Source organism: Apium graveolens, chromosome 5 (genome assembly GCF_009905375.1).
Source record: "Apium graveolens cultivar Ventura chromosome 5, ASM990537v1, whole genome shotgun sequence".
Classification (NCBI taxonomy): Eukaryota; Viridiplantae; Streptophyta; class Magnoliopsida; order Apiales; family Apiaceae; genus Apium; species Apium graveolens.
This window is the reverse complement of record NC_133651.1, coordinates 314,516,445-314,536,053: the sequence shown is the minus strand read 5'-3', so window position 1 is coordinate 314,536,053 and position 19,609 is coordinate 314,516,445. Positions and strand designations below refer to the sequence as shown.

The following is a 19,609-nucleotide window of genomic DNA, read 5'->3' as shown; positions in this document are numbered from 1 at the left end:
TAAAAGATCTTTCGTGGTTCCTTACCTGAGGTGTCTCAGGCCCGATGAGGCACGCTTGGCTCTTGAAGAAGTGCATGAAGGTATTTGTGGACAACACCTGGGGGGCAGGGCCTTGGCTCATAAAATAACCCGTTTAGGCTTCTATTGGCCAGAAATGATGGCTGATGCCAAAGGATATGTGAAGAAGTGTGATCGCTGTCAGAAGCATGCACCAGTTGTTAGACAACCCCCCGAGATGCTGACCTCTATCAACTCGCCTATTCCCTTTGCCATGTGGGGGATGGATATTCTAGGGCCTTTTCCTATGGCCACGACACAAAGGAAATTTCTGATTGTAGCCATTGATTATTTCACCAAGTGGATCGAAGCCAAACCCTTGGCCAAAATCACAACTAAGCAGGTTGCACAATTCCTGTGGGAAAACATTATGTGCCGATATGGAATTCCCCGTATCCTCGTCACTGACAATGGAACACAATTCAACAATGAGGAATTCAAGAAGTATTGTGAAGAAAATGAAATTGAGTTACGATTCACCTCTGTGGCTCACCCGCAAGCCAATGGGCAAGCAGAGGTAGCAAATCGGATAATCCTGGATGGACTAAAAAAGAGGATCGAGAAGTCAAGAAATAATTGGGTGGATGAGATACTTCCAATATTATGGGCCTATAGGACTACCTGTAGAGTCACGACAGGAGCAACTCCTTTCATGTTGGCATATGGGGCAGAAGCAGTAGTTCCCGTGGAGATATCGCATTCCTCTCCAAGGATTCAGACTTTCAATGCTGTAGAAAATGAGGAAGGGCAGAGGTTAGCCCTGGATCTAATTGATGAAGTGCGAGATGAGGCACATGCAAAGATAGTAGAATATCAGAAAAAGGCTTCATTCTATTACAACCTAAGGGTTAAAGAGAGATTTTTTAAACAAGGAGATCTAGTCTTGAGAAAAATAGAGGCTTCTGGTGTTGGACAGAAAGGAAAGCTTGCCCCAAATTGGGAAGGGCCGTACAGAGTCAAGAGCGTTCAGGGTAGAGGAACCTGCAAGCTGGAAACTATGGAAGGTTTTGAAGTCCCGAGGACCTGGCACGCACAAAACCTGAAGGTTTACTATGTGTAAGATAGGAGAAGTACGATTCTCACTTGTCATTGACAAGTAGGTTTAAAAGCACCTTGAAGCTTTGCTTGCATAGGATTTTATATTCCAGTAGAATTTACATTGTCTAGTTATTGTTGATTAGGGTCGAACCCATGCTATGTAAGGTTTTGGAAAACCAGACTTCATATTAAAGAGTTTGAAATTATTTCTATCTAAGGATGTTTAAGGTTCAAATGCATATTAAGATTGTAAAGATAAAACAGAAAAAGGCAAGAAAAGCAACATATAGAATACAAGCCCCGAAGGGTAATAAGTTCTGAATGCGATTAAGTCAATACATAGAAAGCCACAATGGGCCAAACAAGAAAAACAAAATACTCAAAGATCCTTGAAGAAGTCATCATCGATGTTTCCTTCATTGGCAGCAGAAGAAGGAACTGGAACATGATCAGCACCTCGAGGAGAAACAGCTTCTGCCTCAGCAGAAGAAGCAAGAATAGGAGAAAGAGGGATGTCATCAAGAAGAGGCTCTTTCCCAGGAATATCAGGGACTGGATAGGCAGTAAGAGTCACCTCCGGAATCTTCTTCTCAATCTCCTCTACTATCTGCTCCCAACAGCTAGAAAAGGTCTCCGGGAAGTTAGCATCGTACTCAGCATTTAGGACATCCTGAAAGTCCTGAGATGCCTTATACTCAGCTATCACCTCAGCTCGGGCCCTTTGAGCATCCAGCTCCAGCTTACGAACTTTCTCCTTCTCGTCCGCCAGCTCCTTCTCTACCTCACGAAAACGAGTGAAGTTGGCCTCGGAAGCCTTGAGGTACCTATCCCTGTCCCTCTCAGCAATAGTTAGGCTGGTCCTCACATCCTTCAAATTGTGAAGGGCAGCCTGGAGATAGGTATTCATCTGCATGAACATGTAGTAAGTAAGTAATAATAAGCAAAAAAAAAAAACAGTTAAAAAAGGAAGAGGCTTACAGAAGCCACGGCCTGAGCACCCAGACGTTCAATCTGTAGGTCATCAGAAGACTCGACGATCTCAGCACTGTCACGAGGCGTGATCACACTCTGAGACCAAACGGCGGCAGCCTCGGAACTCCCTACCACCGTGTCCCTCCTCTGAAGGCCCCAAGTGACGGTGAAGGGAGAGTTATCTTCATCAAGGCTAGGAGGCCTCTGGGATAAAAAAGTAGGGACGGCCTCCTGAACCGTGACTGAAGGGCCGTCACCAATCCTAACCCGCTTGTCGCGGTGGCTCTCAACAGCAGAGCCCTTGGCGGCACGGGCCTCCCGCTTCTTGAAGATCGTGTCCAAAGCGGCCCTAGCTGCAGGCAAATACGAGCACATAAGAAAAAGGACAAATAGAGAATGGAGGAAATGGAACAAAAAGGGGAAAGAAATACCCTCGGGACCAAGGTCACTTAGACCTACACCTTGCAAATTACCCTCTGAAAGGATGAGAGCGCAATGGTGCAAGTTATCAGCAGTAATGGCCTTGATGGCCGCATCCTCATCTATCCCCAATTTTAGGTCTCTTAAAGACCCGTCTATACTTTTTGAGAAGTTGGGCCTGAAAAAATGGTCCCAACCCTCCTCGGAATCCAGAAATATATAAAACCACTCACTTTTCCATGTTGGATACGAGTCGGGATTGGTGCCAGAAATAAAGCAGGAACGAGCCAAGGATCTATGAACTATTTTGACCCATCCTTGGTCCTCAGAAGCATTTACAAATTTAAATAAATAACGAAAGACACAAACATTTGGCTCAAAACCGTGTTTACGAGATTGGGCCATATAACAGTGAATAAAACGCCAAGAGTTGGGTGTGAGTTGGGTCGGACAGACTCGGGCCTCAGCCAAAAGGCGAAAAACAAAAGGATGAGGAGGTAGGCGAAAACCAGCATAGAAGGTTTCCTTATAGACCCGAATGGCCCCAGGTTTTGGGTAGCAGGCCCTATCATTTGGGCCTGGAGCCTCGGCCCTATAAGGGTGGGAAATGCCAAAAAGGCGGGCTATGGTACCTACTTGATCTGGACCAAATCTAGAAGGATAATTATATGCATCTAAGTGTAACATGTTAGGAAAGGCTTGCCCAAATTCGGTTAAAAGATCCCTAAGAGAAATAACTGAGGAATGTACAAGAGATTTTTTACCTCGGCTGGCCCTAGAGGGACGGGCAACAACTTGGGGGACATGGGAGTGAGATGAATCGGAATCCGCCATGGATGAAGACAAAAACCCAGGAAGCTCTTGAAAGTAAGTAAAGAAGATGAAGATTCAAACGGAATCTTCAAAATAAGCCCAGAAAAGCGGCGGAGTAGAAAGCCGGAAATCGCTTGGAGGTGGCGATTCTTGAGAGACTAATTGCAGAGTTGAAATTTAGAAATTTTTGTGAAAGTGAAGTGTGAGAAATGAACTCACACTCCACCTCTTATATAGAGGAGCTCAAAGATGCACAAACGGGCCTGGGCCTAAGAAAAAGGCGGGAAGCCCATAAGATTTGAATTTTGAAAAGATTTAAAATCAAAGTTCAATGAATGAATCAAGGCTCGAACAGCCTCAACAACGCTCAGGATACATCGTCCCTAGCCGTTGTTAGAAGTGTGGCTCCTAGGCGTGGATCAACAACGCCCAGGAAGCATCTGTATTCAACAACGCTCAGGATACATCGTCCCTAGACGTTGTTAGAAGTGTGGCTCCTAGGCGTGGATCAACAACGCCCAGGAAGCATCTGTATTCAACAACGCTCAGGATACATCGTCCCTAGCCGTTGTTAGAAGTGTGGCTCCTAGGCGTGGATCAACAACGCCCAGGAAGCATCTGTATTCAACAACGCTCAGGATACATCGTCCCTAGCCGTTGTTAGAAGTGTGGCTCCTAGGCGTGGTACAACAACGCCCAGGAAGCATCTGTACTCAACAACGCCCAGGACGCCAGTTTCCTAGACGTTGTTAGAAAACTGTCTCCTAAGCGTGGGTGCACAACGTCTAGGATCTATGAAAGCATCTGTATTCAACAACGCCCAGGACGCAAGTTTCCTAGACGTTGTTAGAAAACTGTCTCCTAGGCGTGGGTGCACAACGTCTAGGATCTATGAAAGCATCTGTCTTCAACAACGCCCAGGAAGCAAGTTTCCTAGACGTTGTTAGGAAACCGTCTCCTAGGCGTGGATCAACAACGCCCAGGAAGCATCAGCCTCCAACAACGCCCAGGACGCAAGTTTTCCTAGACGTTGTTAGGAAACTGTCTCCTAGGCGTGGATCAACAACGCCTAGGATGTATTGAGCAACAAAAATTCTGTTTTTCTGATTATTTAAAAAAATAAGAAAATTCCTTAAATATTTTCTGAAAAATGTTAATATTTCCAGAAAATTAGGGAAAAATCCCAGAAAATTAGGGAAAAATCCCAGAAAATTAGGGAAAATCCCAGGAAATTAGGGAAAATCCCAGAAATTGGGAAAATCCCAGAAAATTAGGGAAAAATCCCAGAAAATTAGGGAAAATCCCAGAAAATTAGGGAAAAATCCCAGAAAATTAGGGAAAATCCCAGAAAATTAGGGAAAATCCCAGAAATTAGGGAAAATCCCAGAAAATTAGGGAAAAATCCCAGAAAATTAGGGAAAATCCAAGAAATTAGGGAAAATCCCAGAAAATTAGGGAAAATCCCAGAAATTAGGGAAAATCCCAGAAAATTAGGGAAAATCCCAGAAAATTAGGGAAAAATTCCTGGAAATTAAGATAATTCCTGAATAAAAGGGAAAATTCATTGTAAATGTGTAGGTCGCTCCACACTTTACGGAAAAATGAAACCTTGTAAGGGAACGAATAGACTTAACTTCTGCGAAACCTAATCGATGTTTCCCAAAAGTTGGGGGGCAAATGATAGGGATAAATAAATTATGATTGTATTATTAAATACTGCATTAATTGTACAATTTGTGGGCTGCTAGACCCAATAAAAAGATATATGGTACTCAGACCAGAAAGGTTAAGCCTGATGGACCAGATCAGGCCTGATGGAATAAAAAAGGCCCAAAAGCCCTGATTATTAATTAATTTCGTAATTAATTAATAAGGGACAAATCAGATGTTGAAAAGAGTCCCGATAAGGATATAAATCCTTGGAGATTAGCCTCAAGGGGACCTAAAAGGATAAGGAATCAGTTTCCTACTATCTAGGACTCCAAAGTCCATTCTAATTATGAGACTTGCCCAGCAAGTCTCCTATACCAAGTCCAATTCAAGGACTCCCAACATCTATATAAGGGGTCTCACCCCCACCAATCAGAACTACGTTTTTTGGCTTGATTCTCTAATTCACAGAGATACGTAGGCATCTCGTAAAGGCAGAGTTAAGCTACGAAACACGAGAGCAGCCATTAAAGGCCTTGAGCTCCCGAATCTTAGTAATAAATACAGCAAATAATAACCTTAGCTTTTTATCCATAACAAATACCGTTTCTTAATTCATATTAGGTTAACTTTAAACAAACAATGCATGCGACAAGATTTCCATACAAAATTGTAAAAACAAAAAGCAAAAATTAAAGAAAAGAAAAAGAAATAAACATATGAAGTCCGTGTCATAGCTGCTGATAATAACAACAAATACTCAGCTCTCCACCACCTCCCTCTCCTTCCCGTCCACTAGACCACAGCTCACATATTTTTATTACCAAGCATCCATTTTCATCGATAGGTAACATGTTCGATCTCGTTTAAGTCCGATGAGGTTCTAGCCTAGTAGCGAAGATACGACAGTTAACATGTTCGATCTTGTTCATAACTTGTACCGTTTTTATGGATTAGTAGCGAAACTATAATAGGTAACATGTTCGAACTCGTTTATAATTTGTACCGTTTTTATGGATTAGTAGCATGTAGGAAACATGTATACGTAGGACGGATCCATGAATTATATTCCGGGGGACACCGACCATATTTTGTGAATACACCCTTATATTTTTGAATTTTCCGGACACTTTCATATATTTTCAAAAAATTTAATGATAAAAAAAGGTAAAATTTTGTTTTAGGGGGACAGGTGTCCCCAGTGGCCCTTACTGAATCCGCCCCTGTACGTATGTGTGATGTTTATCCATTAAGTGATGTCCTTTTTTATTACTTTCCCCTTTAAATTGTCTGCAATTCATGAACTTTCTATATTTAGCAAGCTGGATTGTAATGTAATGAATGAGTTTAATGTTATTTTCATCTGCCTTGCCTAGGTGTGTGGTTTTTTAGTTTATTAAATATGCTTACTCTGTTTCAACCATTTAACTTAAATTTCATTTGTAATTTAAGAAATTTCAAGATGATGCTGTTCTTGAAATAAGTGCAAGGGTGTTTGGTGATTCCGCCAGGCTCGAGTTTTGTCCAGATTGTTAATATCAAGGTAATACTGTCTCCAGTCCAGCATATGCAGATACTAAATTACTCCAATAGATGTATGATTGAACTTTTGGTTGTTTTGTACATGTGTTGCTTAGTTACTATGTTACTCGGACTCGACTAGAAGTATCCGACATGGACACGTGTCCAAGTATCAGACTCGGTAACATTTGGAAAATATACATGTTTTTTTACCTAAAATAAGTGTCTAAGTCCGAGTGTTCATGTCCGAGTGTCGAGTGTCCGACACGGGTACTAAGAGGTAAAATGAAGACTCCGATTAACATAGCTTAGTTACGATGTATCGGAATCCAGATGAGGCTGTTTAATTCAAGTCTGCAATTCATAGTGGCACTGAATCAATTATATTAAGCTTCTTTATTTCAATGCATAGCCTAATTTTGTATATGATTGCAGATTGGGGTTATTTAGTTAGTACTTTATAGTTTATACTGAAATTCTTGATCATGTTCATGAAATTTCAAAAAAAATAGAATCCGTAAGTAAGCCGAGAAAGGGGATGGAACCTGTCAAGTTTAAGCTGTGTATGAACCTGTCAAGTTTAAGCTATGTATGAACTTATTCTAAAACTAAATGATTACTTTGAAAAAAAAGAAAAAGAGTAAATGATTTGCAAAAGGAAAGGTAAGGACTGTTGGTACAGTGAAACCTCGATGAAGTAATAATCGATAAAGTAATAACCTCGCTAAAATAATATTTTTCTCTAGTGCCAACATAACAGACACAGTGTATCTTTACTCCCGATAAAGTAAATAAACTCGTTAAAGTGATAATTTTTCTTAGTCCCGACCCTATTACTTTAAACAGGTTTAACTGTATATATAAAGTCGGCTTGGAGCTGATTCTGGTTCCTGCACAGCTCGTTTTTTGATCTAAAATTTCAAGAATTTCGGTGCTGAGTATAGTGCCTGTTATGGTATATGTTTAGTTGCGAATTTTAGTTTAATTCTATACTGATTACATTTTACTTGATTCTTATTCAGCCATCTTCGTAGCAGCTATTCCACAAACTTCGTTGTGAATATCATAATTATGGCTTCACCGGATTTTGATTCTCCCTGGTCATCCTTAACTTATGAAGAATTGAGTAAATCGTTTAATGTAAAGTATGAAGAAATCAAAATTGGAATGGATGAAACTTTTAGAGAAAAATATACCGCGCCTTTCTGCCAGAGTTGTTCTGTACCGAGACCACCTCCATTCCCTAGTAAAATGCAAAGCAAAAACAATAATCTTGTCAAACTTCCAGAAAGTTTTCTCACTTCTGTACCAAAGGAAACAAAGCAAACATGGGACAAGCTCTTCAAACAAGGATGTGCAGCAGATGTGTGTGTTGTCACTGAGAATGAGGCTATCATTCCAGCTCATTTCATTGTTTTGGTGAGACTTTATGTTTTTATTTACTCCGAAGATTTATGGTCTTCTATGTATGAACCGTATGTTGTCTCTAAAACAACATCCGGATCATTATGCATTTCTGAGATGTTTCATACTAAATTCTTTACTACTTAAAACAACCTGTTTATCGCAACTACAGATTATTCATGGTATCTGTTTAATATGTAATAACTGGTTTTTATAACCCTTGACTGTTCTAATTACAATAGAATCTTTAATTTGCTTGTGTAGAATGTTGCATCACCGGTGCTGGGGAAATTCTTAACTGAATCAAAAGTCATAAATGGTTATAGATACATAAAGATTCCTGGAGTACCTTACGAAGCTGTTTATGCATTCATACGTTTTCTCTACTCTTCCTGGTGTGTAAGTCGCTCATAGATTCATATACATTAATTTATATGTAGTAGTTAATAGTTTCTAAGTTCCTAGCTATTCCAAGAGTGTTGACAGACATAGATTAGTTTTTTATCCTAATGCAGCTATGAAGTGAAGGAGATGAAAAAATATACATTACATTTATTGGTTTTGTCTCATTGCTATGCGGTACCATCACTGAAAAGAGTTTGCGAGCAGATATTAGAGCAGGATTTTCTTACACCGGAGAACATGATAGATGTGCTTCAGCTAGCACGAAAATGTGATGCTTCACGGCTTTCCTTCATCTGTACGCGTATGGTTGTAAGAGACTTCAAGACCATATCAGGCACTGAAGGATGGAAAGCTATGACGCTTGCTGATTCTGCACTTGAACAAGAGCTTTTAGGACTGGTTGTTGAAGCTGATTCTGTAAGTATGCTACAGTTATCATCTAAATTTATTTGTTGCAAGCCAAGTTGACGAGTTGAATGTTTGATTAATAGACTTGCATTTTGTTGCAAGCCAAGATGATTAAGGATTTTAAATTATTTTAGAGTAAGCAAGAGAGATTGAAGAAAGTTGAAGAGAAGAAGGTATACCTGCAACTCTACGAGGCAATGGAAGCTTTATTGCACATTTTTCAGGATGGGTGCAGGACAATTGGACCTCGTGACAAAGTTCTTAAAGGAAACCAGGTTGCTTGTAATTTTCCAGCTTGCCAGGGACTTGAGACTCTAGTCCGCCATTTCTCCATCTGCAAAACACGAGTCCCTGGTGGTTGTGCTCAGTGCAAACGCGCGTGGCAGCTCCTTGAACTACATTCCTGCATGTGCAATGATCCTGATAATTGCAAGGTTCCTCTTTGTAGGTAAGCATATAACTGTCAGGGGATCAGTCAGAAAGTTTAGTTCTCGTATGTAGAGCTGATTTCGATATTAAATATCTGTGATAGATTGTGCCTGGCATAGCTTTATCCTGCTCGAGTTATGCAACATAAGTAGAGATTACAACATACTCTTGCAGTTACTACTTTAAATTCCATGTTTGTATGTTAAGTAACCAGCCGTACTAAAACCAATACCAATATCAATACCAACAAAAAAATATTTAAATTTATGTCCCTAAACCGAGCTCTGATATCATGTTAAGTAACCAATCACACTAAAATCTTAAGGTGGTAGAGGAAGGCCCGAACAGGATCTTATACTCTTTAACACTGTGCAAGCCACTTGATGAAATTCTTAGTACGCTGTTTATTACAGTGATGGTGTCTCTTTTATGCAGGAAATTCAAGGTGAAAATGTCGACGCAGAGCAAAAAAGATGCAGCAAAGTGGAAACTGCTAGTAAGCAAAGTGGTAGCAGCAAAGATCGCGTTAGGGCCTTTCTCCCCTCGGCAATCAGTATATTATTGACCCTTCGTTGCTACCTGTAATTACAAAGAATGTAGATTATGTAGACTCCTGAGACGAAAGACGAATAATTCCTGATATGATAATGATATCAATACCATTTTACAGAGTAAGGAATGAGTTCGAGTAATATCATGGTAACCTATCTTACTCGGACTCGGCTAGAAGTGTACGAAATGGATACATGTTCAAGTATCAGATTTGGCAATATTTTGAAAAATATCCATGTTTTTAGTCTAAAATAAGTGTCTGAATCCGAGTATCGAGTGTCCGACATGGGTAATTGAAGGTAAAATGCAGAGTCCGAGAAACATAGATGGTAACCTGAGCCTTGCTGCATTTTGAGGCCATGGTGTAATTTAATCTAATATTCTCTATGGTACTTTTCATCTGGATGTAATAAGTTATTCCTTGTTCGGCGGACATACACGTATGTAGGACCAGTGGCGGATCCAGAAATTCGTATTCCGACATACACGTATGTAGGACCAGTGGCGGATCCAGGAATTCGTATTCCGTAGTTCCGAAATGCAGGACCGTGTAAAATTTAAAAAGAAGGGAAGCCTGAAATACTTGATTTTAATTTGAGTAGTTTTAAATTAGTACTTAATTGTTTAGTAGACCAAAAGCTTAGAGGACCAAAATTGATTTTGAGTTGTTTGATCTAAATTGCTGGTGGCCTGTCTCAATCTTTAATCAACTTGTATATTTGTAATTATTGGTAGTATTATATTAATATAAATGAAAACAAAACAGATGACGTATTTCGATATTTTGTCAGCTGCCATTTGTCGAATCAGTAAATGCAGAATACTGTTTTTATGATAGAAAAATTCAATTTTCTTTTTGTCTAAATTTTCTTCTAATCAAGTTAATTACGTTTAGTGTGACTGATTACTTAACATGATATCAGAGCTCGGTTTAAAAAGGGACTTGGGTTCGAATCGTATTGGTTATGTATGTTATAAGGTTAATCGATACAAAAAGTATAAGATTCCGTTGAGGCCTTCCACAGATTTTAGCGTGACTGATTACTTAACATGATATCAAAACTCGATTTAGGGAGGGACTCGGGTTCGAGTTTAACGATACTTAGTTCGGTTTCGAGTCCTCCCAACCCCATTTGTTTAATTAAAATATTTGTATTGTTATTGGTATTGGTTATGTATGTTATATGTTATATGGTCAATCGGTATGAAAAGTATCGTACAATTGAGGGAAAATATTGAAGAGTATAAGATCCTATTAGGGTTTTCCCCTGCCACGACATTAAGGTTTCACACTGATTACTTAACATGTCAACCTTGGCGGGTCTTTTATGGACGCTCATTTCAGTGTGTTCAAGGATCCATTTCGATTATTATTTGGCTATTTTCAGATGTGCTGATATGTCTTATGTGTGGCAGAGACTCTGTTTCAAAGGATCTTTTACGCAGCACATCATCAGCAATACTGCAATAGAATTCGGAATTCACCAGGATATCGAATCTGAACGAATAGTGTATCCACATTACGAGATGCACAAAGCTAGGCAACGACAAAATTTGACCATAACTGATCGTTGATTTTTTAGTCTGTTCCGAACTGGAAATTTGTTGCAGCTGACTCGTAATCAAAGAAATGAATGCAAGAAGAGTTGAAGGAAAGTTACACATTTACAAGGCTAGTATCTCCAGAATTACCTATACTGTAACATATTAAACTTGATATCTCATGCATAGTACATATCAGATGAAACCAAAACATGTCAAGTTCTTTCATAGTACAATTTTTGGCCACTTAACCTATTAACCTCTAGTGCACTCTAAACAGGTTAATGCATGCTATAGAGTTTCGGAACAATAATACGTACCAAGGTAGAAAAGCTGGTTAAGATGAAAATGAGCTTTCATCATCAGAAGTACTGTAATTCTGTGATTCACTAAGTTCAGGAAAAAGCGATGGAAGGCTTGTGTTTAGTGGCAGTGGAAATGGACGTGCTGAGCTTACTATAGTTCTCTCATTAATCCTCCCGACTTCTTTGCATACTTGATCAAGGTTAGAAAGGAAGTCCCTAACCACCATGAATATCCGTAATGGACGAGCCTCTTCTTTGACAGAATTACCATGGAAATACTCAGTTACCTCCTTTACCATTGAAAGAGCAGCACTCTGTTGGGCTTGAACCTTTATTAGTTGTTCCTCGGCCTTCTTATAAAAGGTGTTCATTGATTCAGAGAGTTTTCTGCTGTTTTCGCTTGATGCAAGTTCTTCACTTAATGTCAATACTTCCAGAACCTTGGTGATTCCGGTGCATAGTTTTGCTACATCATTATTGAGGACATCGGCATCCATGGTAGCAGATCTTTTTACACTGGTAAGCTCCCCACTCAAACTTGAAACGACCTGCAGACCAAGTTTCATGGATTCAATGTCGTCTCTCAGGTCAGGCTGTTGGTTATCAACACTCATAGTCTGGTCTCCAGAAAGACGAGAACCTTCTGCCCGTATTATTTCCTGTACAACGAAATGCAAGAGCGTGGTTTTCCCGTCGGTGCCTTTCACATCTACAAGCTTTAGTAGTGTGTCAAGCTTGAAGGCATGAGCCTCCCCACGGTTAGTCCCAACATTCATACGGTTCCCGGTCTTGAGAACAGCCTCCAGAAGCTTCGCGAACATTCTACTGTTTTTAAGTTCTTCACAAGCTCCCTGTGTAAAGGAAAGAAAAGAATCAATTACATTGCTTTACATAATGAATGCAAATGTATGTGTCGATATTATGCATTCTACTTTTAAGTACTGAAAGACTTTTTACTAATCTTCTCTGACAAATTTTGTTATATCTTATTCAATAAGAAGCGAAACGAAAAACTTGTGAACTAATTAAATGTTTAAATACCACCATAAAGGAAAAAAACTATGTAAAACTGAGTAAACTTTTTACACTTTAGATATGTGTAAAAAAATGTGTGTATTTCTATCCTGATCTTGGTCAAGAAAGGTGATCCTAGGTCTTATTTATTTATCTTTTTATTGTAGACAGGCTTAAAACACACCATATAAGCATATAGCTCATGTGAAGATGTAATATTCTACATGGCAAATTAACAGATCGTGATAGTTTATAATACACCGTCAAAAATCTAAATTGATGTTCCAGAATACTAATTCTATCAAGGTAAGAGCATATATAGGAAAAAAAACATCTCAAATGAAACAGGTGAGGTGTGTTGCTCCACACACGATCCCCGGTACTGATATTCACAACTTGTAATCTAGCAAACTAATATCACAGAGTGTAACTTTGCTTGGTAACAATGTGATTCTGCAATATGACGAGCTCTGAAAAAGCAGGGATATGCCTAAACAAAAAACTGAGGCTCTAGTCTGTTTACCATAGAAGCTCTAACGAACCAGGATACAAGTTAAAACATTATCGGGATCACAGTTCCGGTAAAAGTGAGTTCTTTAGATTTTCATAATCTTATCCCCAAGAACATATTCATGTAACAAAGAACAAAAAAAAATTACAGTATTTTCTTCAGATGCTGAAATGTACAAGTTTGACAATGTTAAACTAAACAAGTAACATATTTATGTCTAAAATCTTAGAAGTCAATATATGATGGCATTGACAATGAGTCCACAGTTAACCGAAGTCCCAAGATGCAAACTAACTCAAGATTGAAGGCATAAATTATATGATCTTTGATCTCTAAAGGACACAACATATGAGTATGTTGCAAGAAAGATATCATATTTGGTGATGAGATAGTCATGTCAAGGATATAGAAGACATGTGTACCTCGATTGTCTCAAATGACCTCTTAAGGTACTCAACTTCGGATCCAAAATTGGCTATGTAAAGCATGGCATTGATCCTCTGAAATGCAAATGGTATATCAAGAACTTCCTTGAGAAATTTCTCCGCAGGACCTAGCTTGAAAGGTGATGTTTCTTTGAACTCCTTCAGTTTTTGTTCTTCTTCTTTACTTGGAGCCATCTTTAATAAACTCTCTAGAAGTTCTGTCCCAAGAGTATCACTATTACCTGTTTAGAAGTTGTAAGACTAGTCAGGTTGAAGTTCTTTGGGCAAACATAAAAGTCAAGATTACAGAACAGCGGATGCAGTTGAAAGAGAGAATTTAAAGAATGGGCCATTAATATACCTAACCCACCCCGACTCAGACCCCATAACATTGCAGAAAGCAGCTGCTTACCTATCTTACATAAAAGCTACAGACGATAACTTAGACGTAGGCCTTCAAAGTCAGGTGGAAAACTTTCTTGTTTCTGCAACTTAAACTTAAGGCTATCACTCAGTAGCACTTAATTTTATTTCCAATTAGTCAGGCTTCACACTTTTTCAATATTAGCAAATACATGCCAGTACTTTGTTCGGATACATAGGTCTGAGGGGTGAAGTTAAAATTACATTAGAGATTTAATTTCAACGATGCTAAAGAAAATATCCTCATGCAAGGAGAAGTATCTACAAAATGTAAATAGGAACTTACATCACTAATACACTATTTCAGAATTGGTTAGTGAAGACTGATTAGGACCCAAACCCTCCTCTTTGAAGACATCCTAAAAGACAAGAACTCTTTTACCCAACAGCTAGACACTACTAGTAACACAAAAAGTACCATGTATACACAACCATAAAACGACAATCCATTACCTTCTAAGAGAGCTTCACAAACTTCATCAACAGTCACATTAAGTGCCCGTAAAAGAATCGCAATGTTCTGAGATTTTTTCGGATCAAGCACTTGGGTATCTTGATTCATCAAAGGAAAAAGTGGTCTAGGTGTGTTGGCATCTTTAGGCGTCAATTTAGACGTGTTCATCATAAACAAAGTCTCAATCATTTCCTCATTCAACCTACATCCGATTCACATTCTACAAAGTTAAAACACATAAACATAGTACTAAAACTCATCAAATAACAAATAGTACCAGCCCTAACACATACATTTATATACAAACATGGTCATATTCAATAGACAACATTTTTTAGTGTGAGAACACGGATAAAATTGTTTAGTGCTAAATAATCTCATTGTTCTCATGTCGGAATCATTACCAATCTAAACAAAAAATTGTAGTTCTTACTGAAATGAGCTAGACTTGAGCTGATCCCACACCATAGCATGATCAGAACTAGCTCTAACTTTATCCCAATGCAAAGGCTTCAACTTAAGCTTCAAAACCTCCTCACTTCTCTCCCCATCTCCTCGGTGATCCACATCAACTACACGCCTACTCGGCATTACATGAACCGGAGGCTCGTTATTGAAACCTCCACTCCCTTCCCACCCTCTTGGAGCTGGCATTGGGGGTGGCATTGGTGGCAAATTACCCTCACCACATTCACTCACATCCGAAACCCTCAAAGGCGTACTCTCCGTCGACAACGAGCCCCTTCGTTGTCGTGTCGGTGGAGGAGGTATCGGAAAATTTACAAGTGAGTCCGGAGACTTGATTAAGCTTGGTGGGCTTAAATTATATCCAATTGAAGGACTAGTAGACATTGGAGAATGTGATTGTGAAGACGGGTACGACGCCGTTCTTGAATTGAAGCTCCGGCTACCTAAATCCAACCCGCCGGAATTCAAAACGCCGCCGTTTGGACTTGCAGTTGGTGAAAAAAACTCATCATCTTGATCAAGTTGATGATCTTCAACTTGATCTTTGCTTTTAAAGTATAATTGTTCTCCGGAGGGGTTTTGTTTAGGTAATGGTGGTAATGGCCGGAGCTCCGGTGAGCCAAGTTTGTGATACCCTGAAGCAGACATTGCTGAAAATTTTCCGATATTACTTGCATTTGCATTAGTAGTGGCGGTGGTGGTGGTGGAAGTGCTTGTACTTGTTCCGGGCTCATCGGAAGGAGAGGTGTAAGAAGGGTAAAGACGGAGGCTATCAGGTTTCGAGTTTTCGAGTTTTCGGGTTTTGTGGTGGAGGAGGAGAGTGGCTACAATGGCAACAAGGAGGGAGGAGAGGAGAGAGAGAGAAATGGCAATGGCAATGAGTTTTCTTGAAATGGGTTTTGAGGAGGGAGAGGGGTTGGTTAGTATAAGTGAAGAAATATTGGCGGGAAAAGTGGGGGTGGTGGTTAGGGTAGGGGGTGGGGGTGGGGTTGTGTAAAAAGGAAAGAAGGTGTTTGGGTTGGTTGGGGTGGGTGGGGTGAGTGATGAGAAGGGGTATTTTGGTTGGGTAGTGGGAGAGATGGGAGAGAGATTAGGAGAGATGGGAGAGAGACTGGGAGAGATGGGAGAGATTGAGGGAGAGAGAGGCTGGAAGAAAGGTTGGTGAAGGATTTTTCTAGAATGAGCTTGTAGTTGTGTTTTTGTAGTAATCTCTCCCTTTTGTAGTGTAATAATGGGAGAGATGGGAGAGATAGTGGGAGAGATGGGGGAGAGACTGGGAGAGATTAAGGGGGAGAGAGATTGGGGAAGGATTTTTCTAGAATGAGGTTGTAGTTGTGTTTTTGTAGTAATCTCTCCCTTTTTTAGTGTAACAATGGGAGAGAGATTGGGAGAGATGGGAGAGATTGAGGGGGAGAGAGATTGGGGAAGGATTTTGCTAGTAAGAGATGGTAATTGAGATTGGAGAGTTGTCAAGACAAGAGTGAAGAGGAGGGAGATGAAGAGGGTGTTGGTTTTGTACATTTTTGGTGTTGGTGTGTGTTGTGTGTGTGTTTTTTGAGGTTGGTTTGTGTAGTAATTGGGGAAGTGGTTTGTGTACTATTTGGCTTGTGAAGGTGTGAATCTTGTTGGTTCTTGGGAGGTTGTGTTTTTCGAGGGGGAAGAACACAGAGAAAGTGAACACATGTACATACAAGACAAGAACTGTCAATTATGGGAAGTTGCAGGTTTAAGCAGCAATTTTTTAATTATTTTATACTAACTTAAGTTAACATGCAAATGCAATCTTAGCTTACTCAAGAATTTAGGCCGAAACTAGGGGAAGAATGTCTTTTATGTTCTTGTATCCAAACATGATACTCCCTCCGTCCCATTATACGTTTTTTATTTTGACTTCTGACATTATTTATATGATTGACTATTAATTTATATTTAATTTATAAGATCAAATATAGTCATGATTTTGTTGAATTCGTATTTATGAATATTTTAATACAGTGAAGTTTTTATATTAAATACTAATACAAAATTAAAGATATTAACAATCAAAAAGTGTGAATTGACAAACATATCCAACACATGTAGAAAACGTTTTTAGGAACGGAGGAAATATAAATAATTTTCATTACAAAATTAGTCACTTTGACCAAATTATGATAATTTCATCAAAGCGACAAAAAGAGGGGACGGAAAGAGTATTTTAAATTTATATATTGAAAAACGCAAATTTTTTATTTTATTATTATAATTATTTATAAATTTAAAATATAGTAATAAATTATATATATATTTTAGCATTATAGTCAAGCTTCTCCTAAATGGCCAATTTTAATTTTGTACATGATATGAATAAAACTATACCAAAATTGTGTTTATATATACATTTTTAATACACGAAGCGAAAATACAAGACTGAGATATAATTTTATTTTTGTGTTTATCATTTATATACACAACAAAATACAGTACAAAAGACACGAAATAAATATATTTATAATTAAATATTAATATTTATAATAAAATAGTGTATATTTATGATAAATATATGTGTATTTATGTTTAATATAATATATTTTTCAAAATATTGTAAATTTAAATATAGTTAACATATATACATTAGAAATAAATATTTAAAAAAGTTATATTTTATTTTTAAATATTTACCTTCAATTTTACAAACAAAAAATAAATAATAACAATGCACCATAATACACTAGCACCCCATATTTCCAGGTAAAAAGAGGTGGGGGAGCACCATAATAGCTTACATTAAAAATAAGTGTCTTTCATTTTCAATAGTAAAAGGTGCAGTTGAGATTTGTAAATTGTACAAGTAGTCATCAATTTGCCTCAATCATGGAGCTCGGTTTTGCAATTGAGAAAATTGTGCCAAAATAACACTAGGGTAGGGTTGTCATTCGGTCCGAGGGAGACGAATTTTTAAATTGACTTTAACAGAGTCGAGTCGAGTTCACTCGTTTAATTATTTGAGTTCAAATTTTTCTCCAAACACGATTCATTTAATTTTACAAGTCGAGCCGACTCGTTAACTAAACTAGTCAATTTTAACGAGTTGAACGGGCCGGCCCGTTTAATTTTACTTTAAAAATCTCTATCTGAACTTGACTCTTTTAATTAAACGAGTCGAGTCGCACCGGCTCTTTCGACTAAACAGTTTCAACTAAACAAGACGAAATCATTGTCTAAACTCGAGCCGTCTAATTAAATAAACCGATTCGAATTCAGTTAAATAAATACGAACCGGGCGAACTCGTGAGCCGCTGACCCGTACATTAGTTCGCGCGTTTACGTGCAAGGGAGGGTCCAAAGACATAAAAAATATTACACACGAGACCTATATATTGACCGAAGACAAAATAGCTTGTAAAAAATATTAACTTTGAAATTATTTGTTAATAGGCCGATAAAGTATGCAGAGAAAGACGAAAAATAAAATTTTATTACAAATCAAATTGTTCTATGTTATATCAATTGTAATATAATAGAGCTGTATATAGTTAAAAACTAATAAAAAATCAAACTATCCTGACTTGGAAAACTAATATAATCCTAATATTATACTTCCCATGTATTCTCAAATTTTTATATTTCAAAATAAGTGTCTGACACGTATTTTAAGATATATATAAAGTATATTTTCATAACTTATTTTTAGATTTTATGATTTTAAATAAAAACTAAATTGTTTAAATATTTATTCAGAAATTTAAAAAAAAATGTTACGAGACTATACTTTATATATACACCTTAAAATACTTGTAAGACACTCTATCTGGAATGTAAAAAAATTAGGGGGTGAAGGGAGTATATGTAAACATTAATATTATATTTGGTTGGGGTGAAATAAATAAAATATAATAAAATGAGATTTAAAATATAAAATGATACATTATCAAAATTTTGATTTTTAACTCATTCTATTCTTAATTGTCTAAACTATGATGTCAAGACCTAGATGTGAAATTAAATGGTCCCTTACTGTTATTAAAAAGTATAAGATATTGTTCAGTTTAGGAGTTACCTGAGTTCAAATTTTTCCACCCTCATTTATTTAATTTAAATATTTATCATGTATCATCTCGAGGTTTTAGACGAATTGGTTACTTAACGCTCACTACATTTATTTTCCTCGCAATTCTTATTATAACAAGTTTGGACCATCGATTTTTTTTCCGATATTCTTTCCAATTTTCAATAATTTTCTTTCATTTGAGTTATTTCATTCTATTTTATTCATTCCCACCAAACACAATATTATCTCGTCATGGTCAGCCGCAGGTAGTCAAGAATTTACTTATAAAATTAGAAAAAAAAATGGGATTTACTTATAAAATTAGAATTTTTTTTTGTCTTGCAACTAATCAAAGATAAAAGATATATATTTATATTCAAGTTTTAATATTGGATAAATTAATAATTAACAAATCAACAAAACTAATTTTATAATTATTTAACATGTTATCTTGGTTCGGTTTAGGAATGATACGCAATAGATTGCAACGGGTTCACGCAAGAGTCTGCAAATCACGTAAATGAAAATAAATCACATTTAAGCGACGTGATCTGAAACGGAAATACCTCTTATCCGGTAATTAAACCAAATTAAACACCTTTCATCAAGGTTAAGAATGTCGTGCATGTACGTGTTGTTGACCGCACAGGCTTTATAGATTCTTATATGAGTAAAAATATATACATTGTCAGAGTAGCTTTGGGTGTGAATATGCTGTAGAGGTGTAGACCTGGTGTTTGCAAGTGTGAGACAGTCAACAAAGTGGTG

At 37.8% G+C, this 19,609-nt stretch overlaps 2 protein-coding genes across 4 annotated transcripts; one reads left to right on the top strand and one right to left on the bottom strand.

The window, feature by feature from the left end:
• Positions 1–5,905: 5,905 nt before the first annotated feature.
• On the top strand, positions 5,906–9,924 carry LOC141659457 (BTB/POZ and TAZ domain-containing protein 3). Of its 3 annotated transcripts, none has more exons than XM_074466336.1 (7): positions 5,906–5,924; positions 6,403–6,493; positions 7,494–7,890; positions 8,140–8,270; positions 8,391–8,697; positions 8,823–9,136; positions 9,553–9,924. In XM_074466336.1, the coding sequence occupies exons 3-7, from the start codon at positions 7,543–7,545 to the stop codon at positions 9,680–9,682; spliced, it is 1,230 nt and encodes a 409-aa protein (XP_074322437.1). In that variant the 5' UTR covers positions 5,906–5,924; positions 6,403–6,493; positions 7,494–7,542; the 3' UTR covers positions 9,683–9,924. The 3 variants fall into 3 exon arrangements, with proteins under 3 accessions (XP_074322437.1, XP_074322436.1, XP_074322435.1); XM_074466335.1 differs by lacking the exon at positions 5,906–5,924 and adding an exon at positions 6,260–6,326; XM_074466334.1 differs by lacking the exon at positions 5,906–5,924 and having other exon boundaries at positions 6,335–6,493.
• A 1,424-nt stretch (positions 9,925–11,348) lies between these two features.
• On the bottom strand, positions 11,349–16,506 carry LOC141659456 (formin-like protein 1). Its single transcript, XM_074466333.1, has 4 exons — positions 14,777–16,506; positions 14,343–14,545; positions 13,464–13,708; positions 11,349–12,367 (listed from the first exon to the last, which is right to left on the bottom strand). The coding sequence occupies exons 1-4, from the start codon at positions 16,330–16,332 to the stop codon at positions 11,549–11,551; spliced, it is 2,823 nt and encodes a 940-aa protein (XP_074322434.1). The 5' UTR covers positions 16,333–16,506; the 3' UTR covers positions 11,349–11,548.
• Between the last annotated feature and the right edge of the window lie 3,103 nt (positions 16,507–19,609).

Excerpts from the sequence above, each read along its gene's own strand:
- LOC141659457 (XM_074466336.1), top strand. The coding sequence starts at position 7,543 with ATGGCTTCACCGGATTTTGATTCTCCCTGGTCATCCTTAACTTATGAA. Across the intron at positions 8,271-8,390 it reads CGTTTTCTCTACTCTTCCTG|CTATGAAGTGAAGGAGATGA; the intron begins GTGTGTAAGTCG and ends ATCCTAATGCAG. Across the intron at positions 8,698-8,822 it reads TGGTTGTTGAAGCTGATTCT|AGTAAGCAAGAGAGATTGAA; the intron begins GTAAGTATGCTA and ends AAATTATTTTAG.
- LOC141659456 (XM_074466333.1), bottom strand. The coding sequence starts at position 16,332 with ATGTACAAAACCAACACCCTCTTCATCTCCCTCCTCTTCACTCTTGTC. Across the intron at positions 13,709-14,342 it reads TTGTGAAGCTCTCTTAGAAG|GTAATAGTGATACTCTTGGG; the intron begins GTAATGGATTGT and ends ACTTCTAAACAG. Across the intron at positions 12,368-13,463 it reads GGTCATTTGAGACAATCGAG|GGAGCTTGTGAAGAACTTAA; the intron begins GTACACATGTCT and ends TCCTTTACACAG.